The sequence below is a fragment of the Lissotriton vulgaris genome, chromosome 9 (assembly GCF_964263255.1).
Source record: "Lissotriton vulgaris chromosome 9, aLisVul1.2, whole genome shotgun sequence".
NCBI lineage: Eukaryota > Metazoa > Chordata > Amphibia > Caudata > Salamandridae > Lissotriton > Lissotriton vulgaris.
Genome location: NC_141697.1, coordinates 618,288,796 through 618,313,197, shown reverse-complemented (window position 1 = coordinate 618,313,197; position 24,402 = coordinate 618,288,796). Strand labels below are relative to the sequence as shown.

General features: G+C 42.6%; 1 protein-coding gene across 5 annotated transcripts in view; it reads right to left on the bottom strand.

The window, feature by feature from the left end:
* C9H19orf47 (chromosome 9 C19orf47 homolog) overlaps positions 1-24,402 on the bottom strand; it is a 128,452-nt gene that overhangs the window by 77,342 nt on the left and 26,708 nt on the right. For all 5 annotated transcript variants that reach the window (XM_086938256.1, XM_086938257.1, XM_086938259.1 and 2 more), the window contains exons 3-6: positions 23,564-23,651; positions 16,419-16,533; positions 6,583-6,667; positions 5,105-5,239 (exon numbers count right to left, since the gene is read on the bottom strand). In XM_086938256.1, coding sequence (XP_086794382.1) covers positions 5,105-5,239; positions 6,583-6,667; positions 16,419-16,533; positions 23,564-23,651 — 423 coding nt within the window. The remainder of the gene's footprint in view (positions 1-5,104; positions 5,240-6,582; positions 6,668-16,418; positions 16,534-23,563; positions 23,652-24,402) is intronic.

Here is a 24,402-nt window from a genome sequence, read left to right as displayed (position 1 = left end):
AAAATATTAAGCAATCTAATTTTCATTTGCTGTTTTTGTGTTCTGCAAGGATTTGAGTGGACAGGGAACCTACAGGTGTCATTCCAGGAAGTAATTATGAAAGGACATTGAAACAGATCCTCGTTAGGCCCTATATTTAGGTCCTTAAATTCACAGGCAAAAATAGGAATCAATTTTGGAACAGTGAATGTAAGGATTATGTTACTTACCCAGTAAGCATCGGTTATTGGCAGGTAGAGCTGTAGATTCATTAGATTCATATGCTTTGCATACTCCTGCCATCTACTGTTGGGTCCAAATGTTTTGCAAGTTGTTTTTGCTCAAAGAAGTCTTTTCCAGTCACGAGGTAAGGGGACTCCTCCTTTCGGTGATAGTGTGCATAGGCATCGACTTCATTGTTTTACCGCAAGAGGGTGAGAATGGAGTGACTGAGTGTAGTACAGAGATGTCCATGCGTATGTAATGTAAATATTAGGAACTGCAACTTCTACAGGTGCGCGGGGAGGACGCATGTGAATCTACAGGTCTACATGCCAAGAACAGATGCTTACTGGGTAAGTACCAATCCATTTGAGGCATGTGTGCTTAAGATACACATTCTTTCCACAGACTATATATTCCCCCAAAGCAGTGGCTAACCGGTAGGTGTTGCAGTTGTTTGAAAATGTTTCTTTATCACTGCTTACCCTGCATTGACTTGCCGATGTGCTAACACATCCACACAGTAGTGTTTGGTAAATGTGTGTGAATTGGACGATGTTGCTGCTTTACGATTGTCAGCAATACGAATGTTCTTTTAGCTGTAGTGTAGCAAGTTTGAATGCATTTAACAATCCATCTTGAAATACCAGATTTACGGGTAGGATTGGCTTTCTGAGGTGTAGCAAATGCAACAAACAGTTGCTTTGTCTGACGAAAATCTTTTGTCATTTCAATATAGTACAGTAACGCTCTTGACATCAAGTGTGTGAAGAGCTCTTTCTGGTACTAAATCAGGTTGAGGGAAGAACACAGGTAGCTCAACTGATTGATTAATATGAAAAGCAGAACCAACTTTTGGAAGGAATTTTGGGTTGGTGCGAAGAACTACTCTGTCTTTATGAAGCTGAAGGAAGGGTCCTTCTAAGGTTAATGCTTGTAGCTCACAAACTCTCCTCAATGAAGTGATAGCAATGAGGAAGGCAACCTTTAATGAAAGAAATTGTAATGGACAATTGTGTAATGGCTCAAAAGGTGGACCCAAGAGTCTTGTAAGCACAATGTTCAGATTCCAAAGGAGGTACTCTGGGTGGTATTACTCTTTTAAGGCCCTCCACAAAGGATTTAATTACTGGAACCTTGAACTAAGATGAATGTTGTAGGTTTTCCAAATATGCAGCTACTGCAGCAAGATGCAATCGAATAGATGTGTAGGCGAGACCATTTTGTGTAGATGCAACAGGTGACAAATAATATTTTGGATAGAGCCATCTAGCGGGTCAATATTGTTGTTACAATATACAACAAATCCTTCCATTTTGCCACATACCATGCTCTGGTGGTTGGCATTCTTGCTTCTTTAAGAATAGTCATACAATCCGGCGGCAAATTTAAGTATCCAAACTATGACTTCAGGAGCCAAATCACTAGATTGAGCTCCTTGGAGTTTGGGTGTCTGATTTCTCCATGGTTCTGAGTAAGAAGGCTGGAATTGAGATGCAGTTTTTGATGTGGTCCTACTGATAGTTCCAAGAGTGTGGTGAACCATGGTTGATGGGCCCATGTGGGAGCTACTAAAATCAGTGTGAGTGATGTCTGCCTGAGCTTGCGAACCAGAAAAGGAGGGAGAGGAGGAAAAGCGTAGGCAAATATCCCTGATCAATTCATCCATAGGGCATTGCTTTTGGATAGAGGGTCTTGGAACTTGGAGGCGAAGTTTGAGCATTTTGAATTGTCCACTGTGGCAAACATCTATTTATGGAAATCCCCATTGTTGAAAGTGTGGAAGGAGAACTTGGGGATGAAGTTCCCACTCGTGTATTTGCTGCCTCCTTCTGCTGAGGGGGTCTGCAATCTGATTGTTTACTCCTGGAAGGTGTTCTGCCACAAGATGAATCCTGTGATGAATTGCCCAGCTCCAAATGCTCTGAGAGAGGCGTGACAGTTGGAGTGTGCGTCTTCCCCAGTCTTTGTACATTGCTGTAATATTGTCCGTGCGGACTAAGACAACTTTCCCTATGAGGTGACACTGAAAAGCTTCCAATGCTAAATACACAGCCAGCAGCTCCAGATAGTAGATGTGGAGACTTTTATGCTTGTTGCCCCACATACCCTGAATTGCAAAATTGTGGAGATGGGCACCCCAACCTGTGAGAAATGCGTGTGCTGTCAGTACGGTCTGTGGAAAAGGGTCGATGATAGGCCACCCTTTTGATAAGTTTTTTTTTGTTCCACCACTGCAGAGTGTGAGGAGTGCGGCGGTCTACCAACACTAGATCTGTTTACTGACCCTGTGACTGTTTCCACAGACACGCTAAGCATTCTTGTAGGGGACAAATATGTAATCTTGCATGAGGCACTATTGCAATGCATGATGCCATCATTCCTAGCAGTTGCATGAAAGTCCTGCCTGCTAGGTATTGGTTAGTCTGAAACTGTAGTAACGGAGTTTGGATATTTTAAAAATTCTGGCTGCATTGGGAGAGGCTAGAGCTATGCAAGTGTTTAGAGCTGCTCCCAGATAGTACTTTATTTGTAGAGGCTGAAGAGGAGGCTTTAACGCATGGACTGTAAAACCCAATTGGTGGAGTAGGTCTAACGTAGATGGAGTGTATTGTAAACACTTTTGATGTGTGCTGGTTTTGACGAGCCAATCGTCTAGGTATGGGAAGACATGGATTTGTCTTCTTCTGAGATGAGCTGCCACTACTGCTAGACATTTTGTGAACACTATGGGAGCAGAAGTTACCCCGAATTGGAGTACTTAGAACTGCAAGTGTTTCCCTGCTATCACAAACCTGAGATATTTGTGATGTGCTGGATGAACCGGAATGTGAAAGTATGCATCTTTTAGGTCCAGTGCGGACATAGAGAAAAAAAAGAAGAAAAATTACTCTGGTGTAGAAGTGGAAGCACTTGTTGACATGTAACTATATGGAAATGTTTTGACATTATGTAAAGGTTTAACATTCTTAGGTCAAAAATTGGTCTTAAGGAGCCGTCCTTTTTGGAGATCAGAAAGTATATAGAGTAAACTTCTGAACCTTGGAGCCGTAATGGAACTAGTTCTATGGCTCCCTTTGTTGAAAGAGGTTGTACCTCTTGTTTGAGGAGCTGTGCTGAGAGTTTGAGTATGAGGTGGAATACTGGGAGGATTGCTGGTGAGCTCCAGACAACCATGTCGGATAATGTCTAGTACTCATTTGTCTGAGGTTATCGACTGCCAAATGGGGGAAAATTGTTGAAGCCTTCCACCAACAGGTGTTAAATGATCGGGGGGAAACCGAGAAGTCACTGCTTATTGGGGGATGGGGAGTTAAAAGTTGGTGTGCTCTTACCCCTACCCTTTAAATTGTTTCCTCTGTACCCCCTCTATAGAAACCTCTAGAGGGAAGAGGGCTGTGTATTTGATTTGTAGGAAGAAGCAGTAGGGTCAGATGATGTACTCTTGGACCCTCCCCTATAAAATGAGCAGCAAAAGGAGCCTCTGTTTGATGCGGACTGAAGTGCTCCCATGGACTTTGCAGTGTCTGTGTCCTTTTTCATTTTTGTTTAGGGCCTCATCTACTCGCGATCAAAATAGATGCGGTTGATTAAAAGGGGTATTTAAAATAGTTTGCTGAATCTCAGGTTTAAAACCTGAAATTCCAAGCCAGGCATGTTGTCGTAGGAGTATGCTGGTGTTCATTCCCCTTGCTGCAGCGTCAGCAGCATCTAAGGCACAACATTGGAGGAACTAGATCAAAGTTTTCCTTCTTGTACTAACTCTTGGGATTTCTTCTTATGCTCTTCTGGGAGGTACTAAAGTAGGTCTTCCATCTCATCCCAGTGTGCCCTGTCATAACTAGCTAGTAGGCACTTTGTGTTGGCAATATGTCAGTGGTTAGCAGCTTGAGCAGCCACTCTTTTACCCGATGCATCGATTAATTTAGACTGTCTGGGGGATGTGCATCTGCAGAGGCCTTTGAGGTAGCTCTTTTACGAGCATTAGAGACTATGAGTGAGTCCTCTTTCTTAGGAGGAATTTTATAACTGGTGTCCTCAGAACTAACTTTCTTTTTCGAAGGTGTTTTAGCCAAAATATGTCCAGTATCTGGACTGATGTAGATGGCCTCTGCTTAGGGTCTGATTTCGCTTTGATATGGTGCAGAATTGGGTCCGGAGGATTTAGAAGGCACTCTTTCGGTTTCAACACGGAACCGGACATGTCTTTCGGATCTGAAAGTTTCGGTTCCCAAGACGGCTTTTCTCAACTCGATCTGAGTTGAGTCTCATGACTATGTCAGGCCATCTTACAAAGGCTGTAACCCCTCCCTTTCCCACCTCGTCCCAGTGTGAGGAGTTTGGGAAAGGGAGGGGTTGGTGAGAGGCAGTTTAGTAATGAACTAGCTGCCGAGAGCGTACAGGGCAGATACTGTACACACCTGGGGGTGTTTTAAAAAATACAACACTGTATAGTCATAACTGGGCGGTCCAAGGGGACACCAAAGTATTGCAGACTTGGGTTGACAGCATGTCAGCCTGTAGGCTGTTTAAAATACACCACCTGCCCGGCCACTATACAACTGGCACACGCGCAACAGCACGTGACTAAATTAAAACTACCTGACCTCCGTTTCAGCGAATGGATCAGGTAAACCAAGGCAAGATATGCCTATATTATAATGGAAAATGGATCGCTTCTTTCAATTACCATCATAACGCTGATAACTAGAAAGGTGCAGCTCCTCCAACCAGCGCCAGAAACCACAGATGGAGGGTTGGGGGTGTCACAGGTGAAATGGAAGAGTTAGAAATGTACACAACTATGCTTGGGGAATAATGTTGCAATATATTTTTTATGGAAACTGAAAAAACTTCACAGCATAAATTGTTCAGCAGCTCTCTCCACTTTAAACTACAGTACCTGCTTTGGTGTTCTTCACTGCTGCTTTATTGGAGACAGTGACAGAGATTTTTGATGTGCTCGTGTCGGGTCGACGGGTGGGCGTGCCAGGTGGAGACTCTCGGCTCAAGCTGTTGGCGATCATTCTAGTTGCGGCTGGACAGAAAAGAGCAGATCACTTACAACATACCTCAGACTTGTAGAAGGGCAGCAATACCGAGCAGATTGTTAAATGAAGTGCAGTTTTGTACATTCAAAATATTTTGCTTCCTTACTAAACCTCTGCACCTTTTATGGACTTAAATGCTTACTAAGATGGTCATGGTAGCTGGCCCAAGAGAAAGGCTAGAGATACAATCTACACCCCAGAGCATACAAAGGCAACCATATAAATTTAAAGGAGAACAAGTTAGCCTGAACTTGCATTGTCTGCATCACTTATCCTTGCCATCCTGCTACTTTGATTTCAGAGACCAAATGTACAAGGACAATATCTTTTGTATGCAATTCAGCAGAGCTAGTCACGTACACCAGCTTCTAATAACTCCAGGATTCTCCCTCCACTTCTGAACCAGATCTCGCAAGTACCCGTCTCTCATGTACTCATGACATAAGGGCTCGCTAACAGCCCCTTTTGCAGAACCACTTATTCAGGTCTTCAGCGTAGAGACTAAATAGTTCTGTTGCTAGAGGAAATCCATGCACGAAGACCACAAGCATCTCTTGCTATGCAGAGTGTTTGCATCATTTTTCACTTCTATGAAAAGGCAGAACATTGTTCTCCATGTGCACATCACAAGAACCCCACTTTTTTCAGTCAACCAAACATCAAGCAGGCAACTAGTGAACCTGCGTTTTCCACTATACTTTAACCAATAACCAGACTCTTATATTTAATACCGTTACATTCGATAGGCTCTAATAAATGAAATCAATACAAATAACCAAGAAATTTTGGAAAATGGACCAGGTCAGTAATTTTTTTTGCAGATTACACCCATTTATTTGGTTACATTTGCCAAATAACTAAATTAAATGTGTTTCTGAAAATAATTGATAAATATTCTTAATCATCTTTCCATTTAGTTTTTTTAAATAAACCTATAAACGGCCCAAGATTACATTGGCACTAAAACGCCACTATCTTTTTGGCACAAAAAAACCCCCAGCTTTTACCTTCAACAGTCTATTATGATGGGATTCGTACCTGGGTATGAGGTGCAAACCTTTTAAACATCTGATCAACATCTCCATCCTTCAGCTTATCTATGCCATTTTATATAAAATGTGAAGTGAGGGCCATCCTCTTAAAACCTACACGAGAAGATTATCCTTAAAAATTCAGCCTCAAATCGGAATTTTCCGGTGCAAAATAACGACTAAGAAAAGGGATCAAAGTCTTGTCCCAACAACAAAGATAGGCCCTGAAGATGTTCAAAGTAAGTATCCTAAAAAGAATTATGAATATAAAATGAAAAACATTCAAGTATCACACTTACGACTGTGAGCACTTCTGCGCAGATCACACTGCATACTGTTCGGAAGGTTCGGCGAGACAGACTCAGTGACCGCTTTACACACATCCTGAAAGAAAATCATATAAATTTACGGTTTGGCAACACAGAAACAAAAAGTAGGAGAGGCTTACAATTTGGACCCAGCAGATACCAAACTAGAAATATGTGGCAGGATCCCCACATGACAGGAATACACTTACAAACCCCCATCCATTGACAGGAACTCCCAACTCTGCTGAGAGAGACGACAGTCTAGGAATGGGTTTGTTCTAACGTAGGGATGTTATGCATTTGGCTATAATATTTACTGAGGACCTAAATATCAATTATGACAGACCACAACTCGAAAGAGTATCTCAGACACAAACACAAAAAAATGGCGTCAGAGACAGGACCCTCTTTGTAAGCATAACACAAGACTTGCTATTTCTGACTAACAAACAGATAAAAAAACACAAAAATGCTTTAATTTTTAATAATTAACTCAGACTGTAGATGGTTAATACCAGAAGCATTACTTTTGAGGACTAAGATGTTTCACTATAACTCTTTCTGTGGAACTGTTCTGTTAATTGGAGAAAATTGACTACCTGAACAAATTAAAGACCTCATTTAATTATTCGGACCATTTAATCACCTTTTAATACTGCTAAAGTTCCTTCATTCATGTTCCCTTCGAATACTAGATGCTCTGCAACAGCCTCTACGTGACATGAATACTCTACGGAGGAAAATTAATTTCAGCAGGAAGTACTTCAACCATGGCACAAAGTAGTTAATCAAATAATAAAAAGGCAAGAAGGGTGTCAACTCCTGAAGTAATAGACAACACAATTGAGGAAAGGAATGTGTTTTTAAACTTCACCAGCCGCACCCAGTGCTTAATTTGAGCCAGTGCTCAGCCCTGGAACTTATGAGTCTGCCACATGACGGCACGGTTTGTCTAATTAAGAGATGAGCAAAGCAGTTTAATAATCCAATATACATTAAAAATGAGTAAAACCTGCCAATTCAAGCCATTCTTATAGCTTTAGGGGCCTGGAATGGTATGAATTGTCACACTTGCAGAGTGTGATGGTTAGTAGTTGTGTTGGTACTGACACTGGCAGTGCCGTCAGGGGCAATGGGTGGTCCAAGCGGTAGTGGCCACCAGCACACATGTATATCAATCAAATTTCTTTTTTCGGTTTTATGTTACATAAAACCATAAAAGCACAATATAATAACCAGTATAAAACAAGCATTTAAAATGCAACGGTTTCGCCTTTTGATAAAACCGTATATAAAGCACAAATGATAATAGTGGAAAACGGGTTCGTTTTGATCACATTAAAATCTTTGTTCCATCACACTTCACAACTATAAAAATGTGCCTCATTTGAGCTTTCCTTGCTGCTAGTGTATTGTGAAATAATTGTACAGTCAATTTACAGGTACTTAAATCCTGTTGCAAGTTAGGAAAAAAATGGGCACCCTACCGTCTTTCCTTTCATACTCCCTATACCACAGCAATATTGTGACATAGGTCACTTTATAAAATCTTTTCACTTTGCAGTCATAAGATGAAAGTAAAAATCAATATCCCTTTTACAAAAATGAGAAGCATGTTGTCAGAAGACATAACCTGACATGTGATCCCTATCTTTGAACGCTTAGCAAATGCAACAAGATAAAAACTAAATGTAAAGGCATGTCTATCGTTCATTCACTTTCGGAACTCCGGCATGCTGTAACACCACCCTGACGGCTATGCTAGCAGAGAATCTTCTCCCTAAAGTAAGTGCTGTGGAACTCGCTATCAACCACTGGAACAAAGTAGGTACTGGTACCTGTTGCTTCATAAAAGAGCCAATACTCTACCATACGAAGTAAAAAGCCTACGCAGAAGTGTGTCCGCCCTGCCAGTCAAATTAAAGGAGGACAGGTAATCGTCACCTGACAGTACCTACCCAGTTAACGTGCTATGATAGGATCCCGGTCTATAACGCCGACATTGAGTATAATGACGACTAATAAATAGTTGAACTTGCGGCGAAATTCCGTCTCTAAACAAAGGTACCACACTGCCCTCTGCAAGAAACATTCAACAGGCCAGCGTGCAGCCAAAGCCCCATCTTAAAAGAGATCACGTTGTGGTGTCTGCGTCACACGCACAATAATCTTTTTCTTAGAATTGCGTGGACATGTCCGGTTGCACAGGCTACAGAAACAAAAAAAATTCAAACCGCATGTTTCCGTTACGGTCTAGTTGTGGCTGCCATGCACATCGCCTGCAAATAACCAAATGAGACTCATGTTATTGAGCTCATCTCGAAAGGTCATGACACTTACTGACTTAAAAAGGCGCTAGGCCAGCGAGGTCTCTACGACTCCAATTACAGCAACAAAGTCCTTATTTATCTTTCACCACTGCGCATACACCAGACTGCACACCCCTAATTACGGATTAAAGTTCACAGCTCCGTAGGACATATTTCACATTCTGCACGGTTTTACTGCAGGACTTCACGAATCTCCCTTCGCCTTACCAAACCCGTTAAAGTTAGATTGTTAAAACACTCACAATGGATTATTTCCTTTTGGATAGCCGCACTACGTCATGGTACTGTTCTTAACAGCCTGCATTCCAGTTCTAACATTTTACTGCACACATGGCTGCGCTACATTAAATTTCTCTGACACATGCAATAAAAAGATCTAACTTCAGTTCGACGTGCTTATGTATTTTTTTAAACACAAACGAAGCACTGCAGCTGTCACCATGGGGACAGAATAATTGATCGTGTAAAGACGCCTGCTAGGTTATGGCAGAGGGTGGCCTATGGCAGTCTGCTTTCCAAATCGGGTCATCAAAACTCTCCTTGGCCTGTGTTTTCCAAATATATTGAACTACACCCGGTTGATAGAAGGACTTTTCACGTAAACGTACGATTACCGTGTAATTTAAGAGTTCTTCGTTGTTCAAACTTCCCTCCTTTGTGTTCTCATCCCATGCATCACATAGTGGCCACTACTTAATTTATTTTTATTTTTGAATTCTGGATTCCCTCCACCTTCTTATGCTTGCGTTGTGAATGAGCTATTTTTCTTCCTCAACTGTTAATTAGGCTTGTTCCGCGTGTAACTATGTATTTATAGCCCTCGGGATATGAATGTCTAACGAAAGACAATTACACTATAAAACAGAAAGCCAGTGTTCAAGTCAACAACTTCAAATAACAACAAGGTGCACAGGAGGGGCGGGGGCCAGAGACTTCGGCACAGCCCCCAACCCCAAAAGCAACCACACCCCGTGCGAAGCGGTGCCGCCCGCTGCTTAATTAAAGGAGGGGGGGGCGGAAGTTAATGAGACAGCCCCCTCCCGGGCACCACAACGCACGATGCAGAAACTGATGAGGGTGGCTCCTCATCAGTCAGCTCAGCCCACCTCCCCCCTCCCCCTGCCCAGGGCTAGGATGCTGCTGGCAGCAGCCTCTCTCCTCCTTCCTGGACTCGTGACGGTGCCTTCAGCCCTTGTGCTCCTTTCTACGCTCCAACATTCGCGACGCACGAGGGAGGGCAGAAAACTACCACGGCTTCCGAAACAAGTCAGGTCCCGGGCCGCGCTGTGATTGGCTGACGTCACGGGGGTGTCCCGGGCCGGCAGCCAATCACAGCGCGGCCCTGGAATGACGTCACGGGGGTGTCCCGGGCCGGCAGCCAATCGCAGCGCGGCCCGGGACAAAGGGGCGGGGCTTAAAAAAAGCCAGAGAAACGCCCCCGAATCGCGTTTTCTCTGAGAAAGCGTGATAGACAGCCTATGTCTTCCAATGGCTAGCCTCCATTTATGGAGCTAGCCAATTGGAAACAGAGGCGGTTCTAACCTCACTACTGAAGACAAAAGATTTCGACTGGGAGGGGCTTCGCCCCTCGCCAAAAGTCGAAACCTAAAAAAGGTGTGATATAATAAGTGCAATCTAAGGAACAAACCTGTACAAATGTATTCATGATTCGTCATGCGTGTACAAGTTTCATCTAAAAGTCCAAACACCAACTATATTAAGGTAAAACTAATCAAAACAGTGCATGAAAGTCAGTGGCTAGATCTACTACCTATAAGCTATACAAGTACATGAAACCACAAATAGTAATAAGGAGCAAGCCAGCTAATCACAACTCGTCCTAAGTTTGGTGCAGATTAAAAAAAACTTAAAAAACTTAAAATACAGTAGAACCAGACAGCATCTGCAGAAATATAAATGCAGGCCGAACTTGTTTAAAGTTGGCCTGTTTCGGGATAGGAATTAAATAAGTCTCTCGGGGTGTCATAAAACGGACAGAACATGGTAAAATGCAGCATTTCCTGTGGAGATGTTCCATCGCAGCCACAGGGTGGGAAAAACTGCCCTCTGTTTCTGCCCGATGGATGGATGGATACATATACATATACACACACATATACACATACACATACATACACATATATATATATATATATATATTACCTACTGGCGGTCGCCAGTAGGTAGTTATAGTTAGGATAATTTTCAATGTTAAATCTCAACATTCTATTTTGAATAACTTTGGCGCCGGTTGACGAATCTGCCTGAAATTTTCAGGAAAATGGTCTCATGGCGGTCCGGTCCTTCCCTGAAAGTTTGGGGGGGATTCGTCAAGCGGGGGCCGAGATAAAAGGGGGGTCCCAAAACGCGTTTTCCCCATGTTAATTTCCATAGGGCGGTCGATTTCACTTTTAGCCCGAACGGCTGAATGGATTTCCACCAAACTTGGCAAAATTGTAGGGACTGGTAGCCCGATGTGCCTTTGCTATGTCTCAAGATATGTGCTCCAGTGGATTTTAAGTAATTAAGGTTCAAAAAAATATATATATCTATAGCCGCGCTCCCGTGCGCGCACGGGAGTGCGCTCCAGGCGCGACACGCGACTTGCGCGCAGGAAGCTGATTGGATCTCAGTTGTCTGTAAACATTCTAAACAGTGCGGAGCGGCCGCCATCTTGTGTCTCGGTAAAATCGAGACAGAAGGGGTTTGAAAAAAAAAGGGGCAAATGACCATAAGGGGGAAGAGTAGACCCCCTCTGACCCCCTAGGTTTGATGTAGGGACTAAAATAGGGTCCTGCAGGGCATTAAAATTTTTTTTTCGTTTTGCGCGGGAATATGCGCTCTCCCGTGCGCGCACGGGAGAGCGCTCCAGGCGCGACGAGCGACTTGCGCGCAGGAAGCTGATTGGATCATAAGGGGGAAGAGTAGACCCCCTCTGACCCCCTAAATCCAGGACTATATTTATGAAGGCCTTGCGCTGTTAGTTTTGCGCTTCCTGTGCGTCAATTTTTGTGACGCACCAGCGGTGTAAAAAAAATGCGCATTGTTATGCAATATTCAAAAAGTGACGCATCTATCTAGATGCGTCACTTTTTAAATATAGTGCAACGAGGTACATTTTATTACACTGCTGGTGTTATGCGTCACTTTTCTGTGCGCACTCCTTATGACGTTCCAGATGTGTCATATTTAATGTATGACGAATCATGTTGCAGATACAATATGGCGCAGAGTTTTAAAAAGTGACCCATGTACCTAGATGCGTCACTTTTTAAAAATAGCGTCAGGTATAATGTATGCAGAGGGGGTGTTCCCCCACAAAAAGCTTTGTAATAGCGACGCAGTGAAATGTTTGAGATTTCACTGCGTCACTTTTAGGATGCTGTTGCATCCTTTAAATATAGTGCAACGAGGCACATTTTATTACACTGTTGGTGTGATGCGTCACTTTTCTGTACACAGTCCTTATGACATTCCAGATGTGTCATATTTAATGTATGACGAATCATGTTGCAAGGAGTTACAGATACGTCAGTATTTCTGACATATGTGTAAACATAAAAGTGATGCGAGGCCGGCGCAAAATTTTGACGCAATAGCATCCAAAAAATGACGCAGGGAAATCTCATAGATTTCAGTACGTTGTTATTACCAAGCTTTTTGCGAGGGATTGCCCCCTCTGCATACATTATACCTGATGCAGATACAATATGGCGCAGAGTTTTAAAAAGTGACCCATGTACCTAGATGCGTCACTTTTTAAAAAATAGTGTCAGGTATAATGCATGCAGAGGGGGTGTTCCTTGCAAAAAGCTTGGTAATAATGACGCAGTGCGTCACTTTTAGGATGCAGTTGCGCCAAAATCTTGCGCCTGCTTCTCAGCAAACCTTTCACATGGTGCTTTTTCCATGTGAAAGGACACATTACTGGAGTTGCGTCACTTTTGTGACGCACTCCTGCAATGCGTTACTTTTGTGTTTAGAGATATGTCAGAAATACTGACATATCTGTAACTCCTTGCGAATTGATTAGTCATATATTAAATATGACATATGTGGAATGTCATAAGGAGTGCGTCCAGATAAGTGACGCATCGCTATTTTCACGTAGCGATGCGTCACTTTTCAGAAATGAGGCCTCCAGTTTATTCACTGTGTCATAAATTTCTTTTCTAACACTCACCTTCTTTCAGTCCTCCTACTTCACTTCCTTTCACCTCTCATACCTTTCTGTTCTTTCTTACTCATTCTCCTTTCAATTATCAATGCACTATATTTCACTTACTCTTCATTTTTTAAGATTATAGCTCTTTGATGAGAATTGGAGGTAGTTCTGAAAAGAACTTTTGGTTTTCTTCTTTTAACTGAAGAGGAACAAAAACAGGGAATAGAAACTGCTCAACAGGAGCAAAAAGAAAAGAAAAAAATTAGGGGTGGGAAGGGCAGTGATGGTTCTCTAATGCCCGAACCATGAGCAGGACACTTTGCTCCCCATAGGTGAGGAGTTGATTGCAGTATCTGCATCTGACGACCCCATGGTTGAATGCAGGTTGGATGTTTGCTACCTGCCCCTGAGATTGGTCTCTTCCAGAAGAAGTTGCTCCTCCTGTTGATGTAGAGGGAACCTCCTGTGCCAGAGCCCTGACACTTTCTCGGGCAAAATTCTGGGGGTGCCTGGTCTCCACATGGCGAATCATCGTGAAGTTGCCAAAAGAGTATTTTTTTAGGGGGTTACCCCGTGACAGGACCTTTTTGCAGATCCTGCACTCTACTTTTGGTGCATTCACCTTCTTCTGGCCTTCTGGAAACTTAAAAAATTTCCAAATGAAATGTCCCTTCACCTTTGGGGTAGGTGGCTCTTCATCAATGAAGTCATCTTCACTGCTGGATGATCTGGCAGCCATGATGAACCAAGAAAAAAGGAGCAGCAAAAAAGCAGGTCTTTCAGTCACAAAAGTGAAAGAAGAAGTGAAGGAAATGGGTGGGGATTTCATTCATTGTAAAAAAAAACTGTTAGCAACCAATGAAAAGTGTTATTTTAGGGTCACATGACCCGACGCGCTTACGCTGCGCGCTCGGGTGCACTTCCGGGTGCGTTTACGCTGCGCGATCGTAGGCGCTTCCGGGGCGCACACGTGGCGCGATCGTAGGCGCTTCCGGGGCGCACACGTGGCGCGATCGTAGGCGCTTTTGCGTGCGTTTAGGAGCCGCGCACGTAGGCGCTTCCGAGGGCACGTACGTTGTGCGCTGAAGTGACGTCATCAATCTTTAATAGAAATGCATAATCATTTTCAATATTAAAAAAAACAAATTTTATTTGTATGGTACGAAATGTTTTGCATTATTATTAACTTTTCATTCATATTTTTTTTTCACGAACGACAGTTGCGCTCTGGGTGCGCTTTCAGATGAGCTCTCGGAGAAGCTTACAGGAGAGCTTAGCTGAAAGCTTCCAGGAGCGCGCACCCAGAGCGCAAAAGAAAAAAATTATAAAAAAAATGAATACTTAAAAAAAACAGCAAATTGTAAAAAAAAAAAAGGTTAGAAACTCGATATACAAAGGAATTAGCATTAAAAAAACCTATGAAATTCACTGAAAAAACCATAGGTTTCACACCAGTTATAGTTAGGAATTAGCATTTAAAAAACCTATGAAATTCACTGAAAAAACCATAGGTTTCACACCAGTTATAGTTAGCTGGAAATTTTACTGATATAAAACCATTGAAATTCCCACGTTATAGTTAGTCGGACTCACTATAACTTGCGCGTACAATGCACTGCTGATGACATCACTCATGACATCACTGATGACACCATCCTTGTGACAGAGTGACAGACCTAATTTCAGTGTAATGTAACGCTTGAAACACATATTCAAAAATAGAAACAAACATTTTCTAAAAAATGGAGATACCCAAACCAGTAACAACAACCAATTCAGTAATTCCACCATCTATATACACATCCACTCATTCACCAACAGTTCTATATAGTCACTCATACATATACTCACTCATCATATGTAGTGATACACCTACACATCCTGTTACACATCAGCAATCATCCAAAAGTTACTCACACACATACTCACACATGCAAATAAACTATTAAACATCCATTTCTTTGCATATACATTTATACACACACTGCCACCTTACTTCTAAGGAAACTTACCCATACTTACTCTCTTAAACAATCACTTATAGAAACACATACTTATTTACACAGGAACTCCTACAATCTCTCACTATATATACTATACTCACTTATATACATCAATACTCACATATACTAGATTAAAACATATGTCGTTACTAATGAAGACACTAGTGAGACAGTCATTCACTCACTAACACACACATATATACACTCATCCACCCATACAGTCCTGCACATATGCTGTCTTCAAAACACATACAAACAGTGAGTCAGTCACCAACCCCATGCAGCCACTTATACACAAAGAGAAACACTGATACAAACATTTAAATATTTAAACAATACTCGCTAATATATGTATTCACTAAGATACACATAATATGCCAGTTACCCAACCAATTTTTTTTAAAAAAACATCCATTTACACACTTATTTAAACATTTATTCTTCTATCGACCTTTACAAATACATATATAAAACAAATTTATTTTTCAGAAAGACACACATTCACTGGATGGTCTCATCAGTGATGTCATGAGTGATGTCATCAGCAGTGCATTGTACGCGCAAGTTATAGTGAGTCCGACTAACTATAACGTGGGAATTTCAATGGTTTTATATCAGTAAAATTTCCAGCTAACTATAACTGGTGTGAAACCTATGGTTTTTTCAGTGAATATATATATATACACATATATATACATACACATATATACATACACACATATACATACACATACATATATACACACACTTTCACAAATCAAGAACTGACCGTAACTGCTTTAGCAACACATCTTCCTTACCACCAAGTCTGCTGACTCACTGTGCCTCAATGATTCTTGTGCATCTTCCTATAAGTAGTCTTCACTTTCACTGGCAATAGTGCCCCATATTCCTTACAAAGTCTCTATCCGACTACAAATCAAAGTTTGCACCACCTCAATATTTTTGGACTACCAGTGTCAAACTCTGTTTTAGACCTTTTCCCTAGAGATAAGACAACTCGCTCAGTGCGTCAAAACAAAGCCTAAAACTGTACCCTGAAGGCAAGTTCACAAAATACATCTTTTTCCATGACTCATGCTGGGCCACAAATCTGTAAGCTGAGAAGAACAAAGGTTGCCTCAACTCTTGTTGTAATGTGGTAATATATGCAGGCCATCGTTTATACTTGCCATCTTGATTCGTAAACATAAAAGGCTGAAAAGCTATAAGTTAATGTCAATATTATACTGGGTTTAAAACAAGGCACACTAACACTTCAACAACATGTTATCATTTATTACCAACGTCCCAATCACAGCTTAGGGATGCAGGTTAAAACCTCATTACCTGTCTGTACACAATCTTGGCGTGCTTTAAAATAGCGATGATGTCTCCAACTATCGTGATGCCCAGTTCGTTCATGATTTCTTTATCTAAATCCATCAACATATTCTTCTGAATCCTTCAGGAAAAAGAAACACTGGTTTATCAAAGTACAGCATTGTCACATAGGATTAACAGCGCTCAGAAAAGGTTAGCGTAGAGACTTTAATGGTCACTTCATACGCACTCAAAGCAACATAGTATACAATAAAGCTACATCAAACAATACTTACCACAGTTCAAGGTAGAACAATACTTCAAATACAAGAATGCAATTGGGACAGCTGGCAAAAGTATTAACTCTGTCAGAGTACATTGTTATTTTCCGACTATTACCAATTAACCATGATGCTAAGCCACGTTTCGGATATTTTAGTCCACTTAAACACAAACTTAAACCAAGTGGTCCCTATGTAGTTTAATTACCTACAAGGAAGCAAAATGACTAAATAAAGACCGATACGCAACGTGACTTCATTCAACTATAAACTTCTGCAGAAGTGATGTGCATCATACATTTCTGCTCTAAAGAACTTGGGTTTCTGCAGCTAGGTTCGGATAATAAAAATAAGAGGCAGAAATCGAAGGATTCTGAACTTAAAATAAAGAAACAAATAAAGAAATGTCCGTTTGGATGAATGTATAAATCCTGAAACATTGATGCTTGCCTGCAACGTGGGTTTCCACATACCCATCTGCTGATGTTCACAATAAGGATTCCATCTGTGACTGAGCATCCAATGTTACTTTTAACTATCCACCAAGAAATGGCCTAATACAACCCACTCGAACAACTAGAGGGTAGCCTATTACATGGATATACTGTACACCTGGGAAAGAATGATCTTTGACTCTTCCCTTCAAACCTTCAGCTTTCATAACAGTACTGCAACCAAGGAACCTATTTAGTTTATGCACTGCATGCATGTACCATGGACATGGTTCAACCCTGAGGCACGTTCATTCTTCTGAGTACCACTGATTTACATCAAAACCTCACACCATTTTTGGCTTGCACTCTAAGGAAAATGCTACTTATCAGTATGCATCTGTTCTTGACATGTAGAGCTGCAGAGCTGTACAGCTTAGCATTAGACCGCCACCTGGTGTTGGACGCGGACGATTGCAGGTTGTTGTTGTCTTGGAAGAAGTCTGTAGTCATGAGATAGGTGACTCCTCCCTTGGACAACAGTGCGCATCGACTCAATCCTTAGATTGTTTTTCGCCATGATGGGAAATGGAGTTAGTAGAGAGAAAGTAAGAAAAAGGATGTCCATGCGTGTGCATCTAAATAAGATTAAAACTGGAACGGATAAGAGTCCCGGGGAGGCGGGAGGGCGTGTACAACTCTGCAGCTCTACATGCCAGGAACAGATGCATACTGGTAAGTAGCATTTTCCTTAACCCCTTCCATGCTCATGACGAGCTCAGCTCGTCATGAGGCACAGTTGAGCTGTGCTGATGACGAGCTGAGCTCGTCATGAACAGTGGGGATCAAAGCTTTCCAGCACAGGGGAAAAATAACCACAGCAGCGATGTGGTTAAAGTGCAAGCCAAACATGGTGTGGGGTTTTGATGTAAGTAGCATTTTCCGTTTGAGGCATATGAGCTGCAGATTGTACACCTTAGCATCGATTGTGCAGCAGTGTCTCCCCTAAGCAGTGGTAACCCGTATCCGTTGCAGTTGTTAGAAATAAAGTTAAGGACAGCTTGGCCTACTGCAGCTTGCTGCTTGGCTTACACATCAACACAATAGTGTTTAGTGAAGGTATGTGGTGTAGACCATGTAGCTGCCTTGCATATGTCCTCTAATGGTATGTTTCCTAAGAAAGCCATAGAGGCTCCTAGTTTGCGAGTAGAATGTGTTCTAAGAGGAACGGTTAGTGTACGTTTAGCTTTAAAATAGCATATTTGTATACATTTTACAATCCACCTCGCAATCCCACCTTTGGAGATGGGGTTGCCTTTATGAGATGGAGAGAAGGCTACAAACAGTTGGTTTGTCTTCCTAAAGGATTTTGTTTTATCTATGTAGTATAAAAGTGCTCTTTTAACATCTAATGTGTGTAATGCTCTTTCTGCCACAGAGTCTGGGTTTTGGAAAAACACAGGTAACTCTACGGATTGGTTTAGGTGAAAGGAAGTGATGACCGTTGGAAGAAATTTTGGATTGGATCTAAGAACCACCTTGTTAGGGTGTATTTGAAAAATGGTTCTTGCATTGTGAAAGCTTGTATTTCACTTACTCTTCAAAGAGAGGTAATGGCAACAAGGAAAGCTGTTTTCCATGTTAGAAATTGCAGTTCACATTTATGTAAAGGCTCGAACGGGGGTCCCATGAGCCTTGAGAGTACAAAATTTAGGTTCCACACAGGGGAAGGTGGTAACCTTGGCGGGATTATTCTTTTTAATCCCTCCATGAATTCTTTTATTGCCGGTACTCCAAAGAGACCGGTGTTGTCTGTTTTGTAGATATGCTGCAAGGTGCAGGCGTATGGAAGAATATGCCACGTTAGACCTTTGTAAATGTAAAGGGTAACAGATGATATTTTGGATGGAAGGGTGTGGTACTATGAAGATGTAAGATGCCATCATGCCTATTAGTCTCATGAACACCCTGGCTTGTAGAGACTGCTGGTGTTGAAACTTGGTGACTAAGGCTTGAATGCTCTGTATCCTGGCTGTGCTGGGATACGCTAGAGCTGTGGACGTATTTAGTGTAGCTTCTAGATACTGATGTACATGCGAAGGCTGTATGTGCGACTTGGTGTAGTTTATTATGAATCCTAAGTCGTGCAATGTTTGAATTGTTTGCTGTGTGTGCTGGACACACTGATTGAACGATTTTGCTTTTATTAGCCAGTTGTCTAGGTAAGGGAAGACATGTATCTGATGTCTTCTGATATGTGCTGCTACCACTGCTAGGCACTTTGTGAATACTCTTGGTGCCGTGGTTACCCCAAATGGAAGGACTTTGAATTGATAATGTTGTCCTTCTAGTACAGACCTTAGATACTTTCCGTGAGCAGGATGTATGGGGATATGGAAGTAGGCGTCCTTTAGATCTAGTGTTGTAAGGAAGACGCCCTGTTGTAGTAGTGGAAGAACCTGTTGTAAAGTGATCATATGAAATGATCTGATTGTATGTAGTGATTGCGGGCCTGATATAGAGTATTGGTCTCAGTGTCCCGTCCTTTTTGGGAATTGGAAAATACAGCGAGTAAACCTCCATTCCCTGTTCTTCTAAAGGAACTATTTGAATACCACCCTTCTGTAGAAGTGATAACACTTCTTGTCGAAGCAGAGTTAGATGGTCTGTAGATATTGGCGCTGTCTTGGATGTATGTTTGGAGGTGTTGCTGTAAGTTCTAGGCAGTAACCATGTTGGATAATCTGTCTTACCCACTTGTCTGTTGTAATGGAGTTCCAGACAGGCAGTAACTGTTTTAATCTGCCCCCCTACAGGAGTGGTATGCTGTGGGGGGAGCAGAGGGAAGTCATTGCTTGGTGGTGGAAGAGGTTCGATTGTTATTGTTACCGCGACCTCTTCCTTTGTTATGGTTTCCTCTATATCCTCCTCTAAAGTATCCTTTATTGGAGATTTGTGACTTAAAAGATGATGTAGTGTCTGCTCCAGTCTGCTTGGAGCCTCCTCTGTAGGAGGAGCGACGAAAGGAGCCTATACTTGGCGTAGACTGTAAATCTCCCATGGACTTAGCCGTGTCAGTATCTTTATTCATCTTTTCTAGTATGTGGTCTACTTCAGGACCAAATAATTGGTTTTGATTGAAAGGCTGGTTTAAAATGGTAGTTTGCACCTCTTGTTTAAACCGTTAAATGTGTAGCCACGCATGTCTCCTTAGTATGACACTGGTGTTTATGGCCTTAGATGCGGTGTCAGCGGCATCAAGTGCACATTTTATTGAGGCATTAGATATTAGCTTGCCTTCTTGTATAAGGTCAGTTGCTTGATCTTTGTACTGATCTGGTAGATGTTGAAGTAGTTTTTCTAGTTGATCATAATGAGCCCTATCATAACGAGAGAGGAGGGCTTGTGTATATGCCACACGCAACATGTTGCCGCTTGTGCAGCTACTCTTTTCCCTGATGCATCAATTACCTTTGATTCTTTATCAGGTGGGGGCGCTTCTCCTGATGTTTGAGAATTGGCCCCATTTCTAGCATTGGACACCACTAATGAATCTAGTGGAAGGTGTCCTTTAATATAGACTGGGTCTGCAGGTGCTGGCCTATATTTATTTTCAATTCTAGGATTTAAAATTCTCGTGCGTACAGGATCTTTAAATACTTCTGTAGCATGCTGGATTACTCCCTTAATCATTGGAAGGATTTGAGCAGTCCTCTGAGAGTGCTCAAAGGTGTCTAAGAGAAAACCCTCTTCAATATCGTCAGAATGCATAGACACTCCATGGTACACAGCAGCTCTGTTTAACAGATGACAAACTAATTGGGTCTTCTGGAGGGGAATGCTTTGATGGGTATGAATGCGGTTCTGGAACGTCAGGCATATTCTGTGGATTTGGAAAATCATATATAGGTACCTCTGTTGGGTTTGAATAATCCCAAATACCCTCATCTATGTGGTATGAGCTAGGCTCTTCCTCATCCTCCTCTCCCTCTAAGTTATATTCATCATCATTTTGCTGTGAGGAATGTGATGATAGTGGAGGATGTGCAGGAGATATATGAGGTGATATGTGAGGAGGTATAGGAGAAGGAGGAAGAAGAGGTACAGGAGAGGAAGGGTACCTAGGAGATGTTGCAAAGTCCTTCTTGGCAGGCACCACATGAGTGGGTGGTGCCTCTGCTGGTCTCTTCTTGGGAGTTGTAGTGTCCACATGGCCTGTCTTTGGATCTCTATAGATCTTCTTTTGTTGAGGATCTGGTGTTAAAAGTTCCTCCTCTTCTACAACCTTCCTGGGCTTCGATTTTTTCGGCTCCGGCGGAGGTTTTTTTTTTTTTTTTTAGCATTGGAAGGTGTTGTAACGTCCCGCGGCAAGGTTTTCGGTGCCGAAGGTGTTGTTTTCGGCTTGGTAGGCATGTTTGAGGGTTTGGGCACCTCCGAATCAGGCTTCTTTGTTTTCGGCACCGAAGAGGTAGAAGTGGACGTCTTCGGAGCCGGTGCTTCTTTCGGTTTCTGTACCGGTACGTGTTTATCTTTTGGTGCTGGTACGATTCTTGGCTTTGGTACCGAAGGGTCTTTTGGCTTTGGCGCCGAGGTGTCTTTACATTTTGGAGCCGACGGGAGAGGTTTACTCGGTGTCGAGGCACTAGAAGGTTTTGTTAGTTTCTCCGGAGCCGGGCTCGATGGTGGGACTGTCGAAGTGGATTTTCGGTTTCGACTGGGCCCTTCGGGCGGAGTGCTGACCTTTGCCTTCGGTTTGGGCAGAGTAAGTGGTGCAGGAGCAGTAGTACGCTGACCCGATGGAATGGAGTCATCTGAGTCGTCTGCCTCTGATACGATCTGGAAATCAGGAGAGACTTCTTCATGAACGAGGGGAACCTCTTCATCGAAGATGTCCTCCGGTGCTGGGGCTGATCTCCTCATCTCGTGTCGACGGGCCCTCCGATTCCGGTTTTCTTCGATCGGAAGGACGCACAGGCTGTGCAGGTCGACTCGTCGTGTTCCGGCCATAGGCAGAGGTTACAGGCCTCGTGGTGATCACTATGTGGGAATTTTGCCTGGCATTTCGGGTATTTCTTGAACTGAGTTCTTTCCAAGTGGTGTAGAGCGCACGGCGTCGATAGGCCTAACAGCCCACTTCGATGACCGGAATGAAAGTTATGTCGTCAAAAAGCCTTGTCTTCAATGTCGAAGGTAGTTTGTTGAAGTTTTTGGAAGTTCTGCGCTTCGAAGTTGCTGAAAAATGTTTTTCCGACCAGAGAGGAGAAACTTTTATCTGAACCCAGTGGCGGAAAAAAAACAATCTAAGGATGGAGTCGATGCCCATGCGCACTGTTGTCCAAGGGAGGAGTCACTTATCTCATGACTACAAAGACTTCTTCCAAGACAACAACAACCAGCAATCATCCAAGCCCAACACCAGGTGGCGGTCTAATGCTAAGGTGTACAATCTGCAGCTCATATGCCTCGAACATACACATTATTTGTGAAGTTCCTGAGCAGGGGTTGAAACCTGAATATGCAGACAAAAAGGCAAACCTACATCAACAGGGATACAGCCCGACGCCCAGGACATGTTGTTTGGGGTCAAGGGCAACAGGTTTTCATGTGTATGTTGTCTTTGGGACAAGTAGGCCAAACCCCCTACAGTGCAAAGCCTTTGGCTGCCAGTTTGCAGTACCACATTAAGGATCAGGGAAGGGCACAGCCTGCAGTTATGGTAATATTTTTGTCCATATGTTAATGCTGTTCATGCCTGTATTTATGGTTCATTAATTGAAAGCCTGACTAAGCTTCAGTAAACCAGGGAGCGGAGGGTCTACTTCTCACCTGTTTTTTAAGCTTAAGAGGGGCCAGTGAAATAATGCATATTATCCTGGCCTCATGGTCTTTAAAAAAAATCTCAAATGTCCTCTTCCCAGAAGCTAGGAAAAAAAAAAATCACAATTTCTAGCCAAAGGTATATAGACCAATGAAACAAGGCACAGACCGTATCCAGTTCCATGCATATACATCCCCTCTACAACACATTGAGAAAAATTCACACCAGTCCCCAGTTAATGCCCAATTTATGACCAGAGCAAACAAGTAAAACAAAAATAAAAACTGGCCACTGTCAAATGGAGGAATCTCTGGTGAGAGAGAACCATAAATTAAAGAATGAAAACAATAAAAGATTTTCTAAGTTACATTAGTGGTGTAGTGAAACAAACCCAGACAACTGGTTTTGATCTGTCAACCGGGGAATATGGAGCTGAATAGACATGTTAAGTGTTGTGGACCAAAAATAAGCAAGCATCCAGAATTCTTAGCTTCATGTTTACTACCATTAGGACAAAAAAGTCTTGTATGTGGCTCACTGTCTTACCACATCAGGAGATCTCTTTCCATAGTCTTGCTGCCATAACCACAAAATGAACACTAACCTCCGATGACGCCCATTTTGCATGTGCAAGAAACTCACCTGTTATCCACAAACATCACTGCATAGTTGACAGCTGGGCCTGGTGGGATACCAGCCTCCTTGAAGAAATGAATCCATTCAGACGTAGCTAAAAAGGAACACACATTATTTGTGATGGATCCCACTTCACACAAAAAATAAATAAGGCAAACAAAATCAAATGCGCATTACAGAATATCTTTCTCCTCTATAATTACATGAATAACACTTCAGTTTTCTTTGCAACAAGAAAAGCGCCTCAAATGAGGTAACAAAATTCCTTAGCACAGCTGTTCTTAACACTTTCCGTGCTCATGACGAGCTGAGCTCGTCATGAGGCACGGAGAGCTGTGCAGCTCGTCATGACCGTTGGAACGTCCGCAGGCGGGGATAATTTCCACGCTGTGCAGAACGTTCGAAAACGGGTGTGGTCATGTCGGCATGAGCACAGCTACACCGTGCACGTGACGAGCCGAGCGAGTCACAAGCACGGCGGCGGCGGCGCTGCCAAAGGCCCCCCCCCACCCCAGCAGGTGAAAAAGACCCACAGCGATCTATGTTCCCCGGGAGTCCATGACGACTATTCAGGGGGGGGGCAGCGACTGCTTAGGAATGGAAATAATATTAACAGAATAGTTTATGTAAATAAACAAAAAGTACAATTTTAAAAACCTTCTGTAAATGTGCAGGAATTTGAAATTCGAGGCTAAATATTACGTTATCCTCAGGCCTGAGAGGTCTGGACCGGGTCCAGAGCATGGGGGGGCACCCTGCATGTACTTTAGGAGCCAGAATCTGTAACAAACCGGCCACAACTCTATCACAATGTCACACACGAAAAGGGATTGTCAGCAAATAAA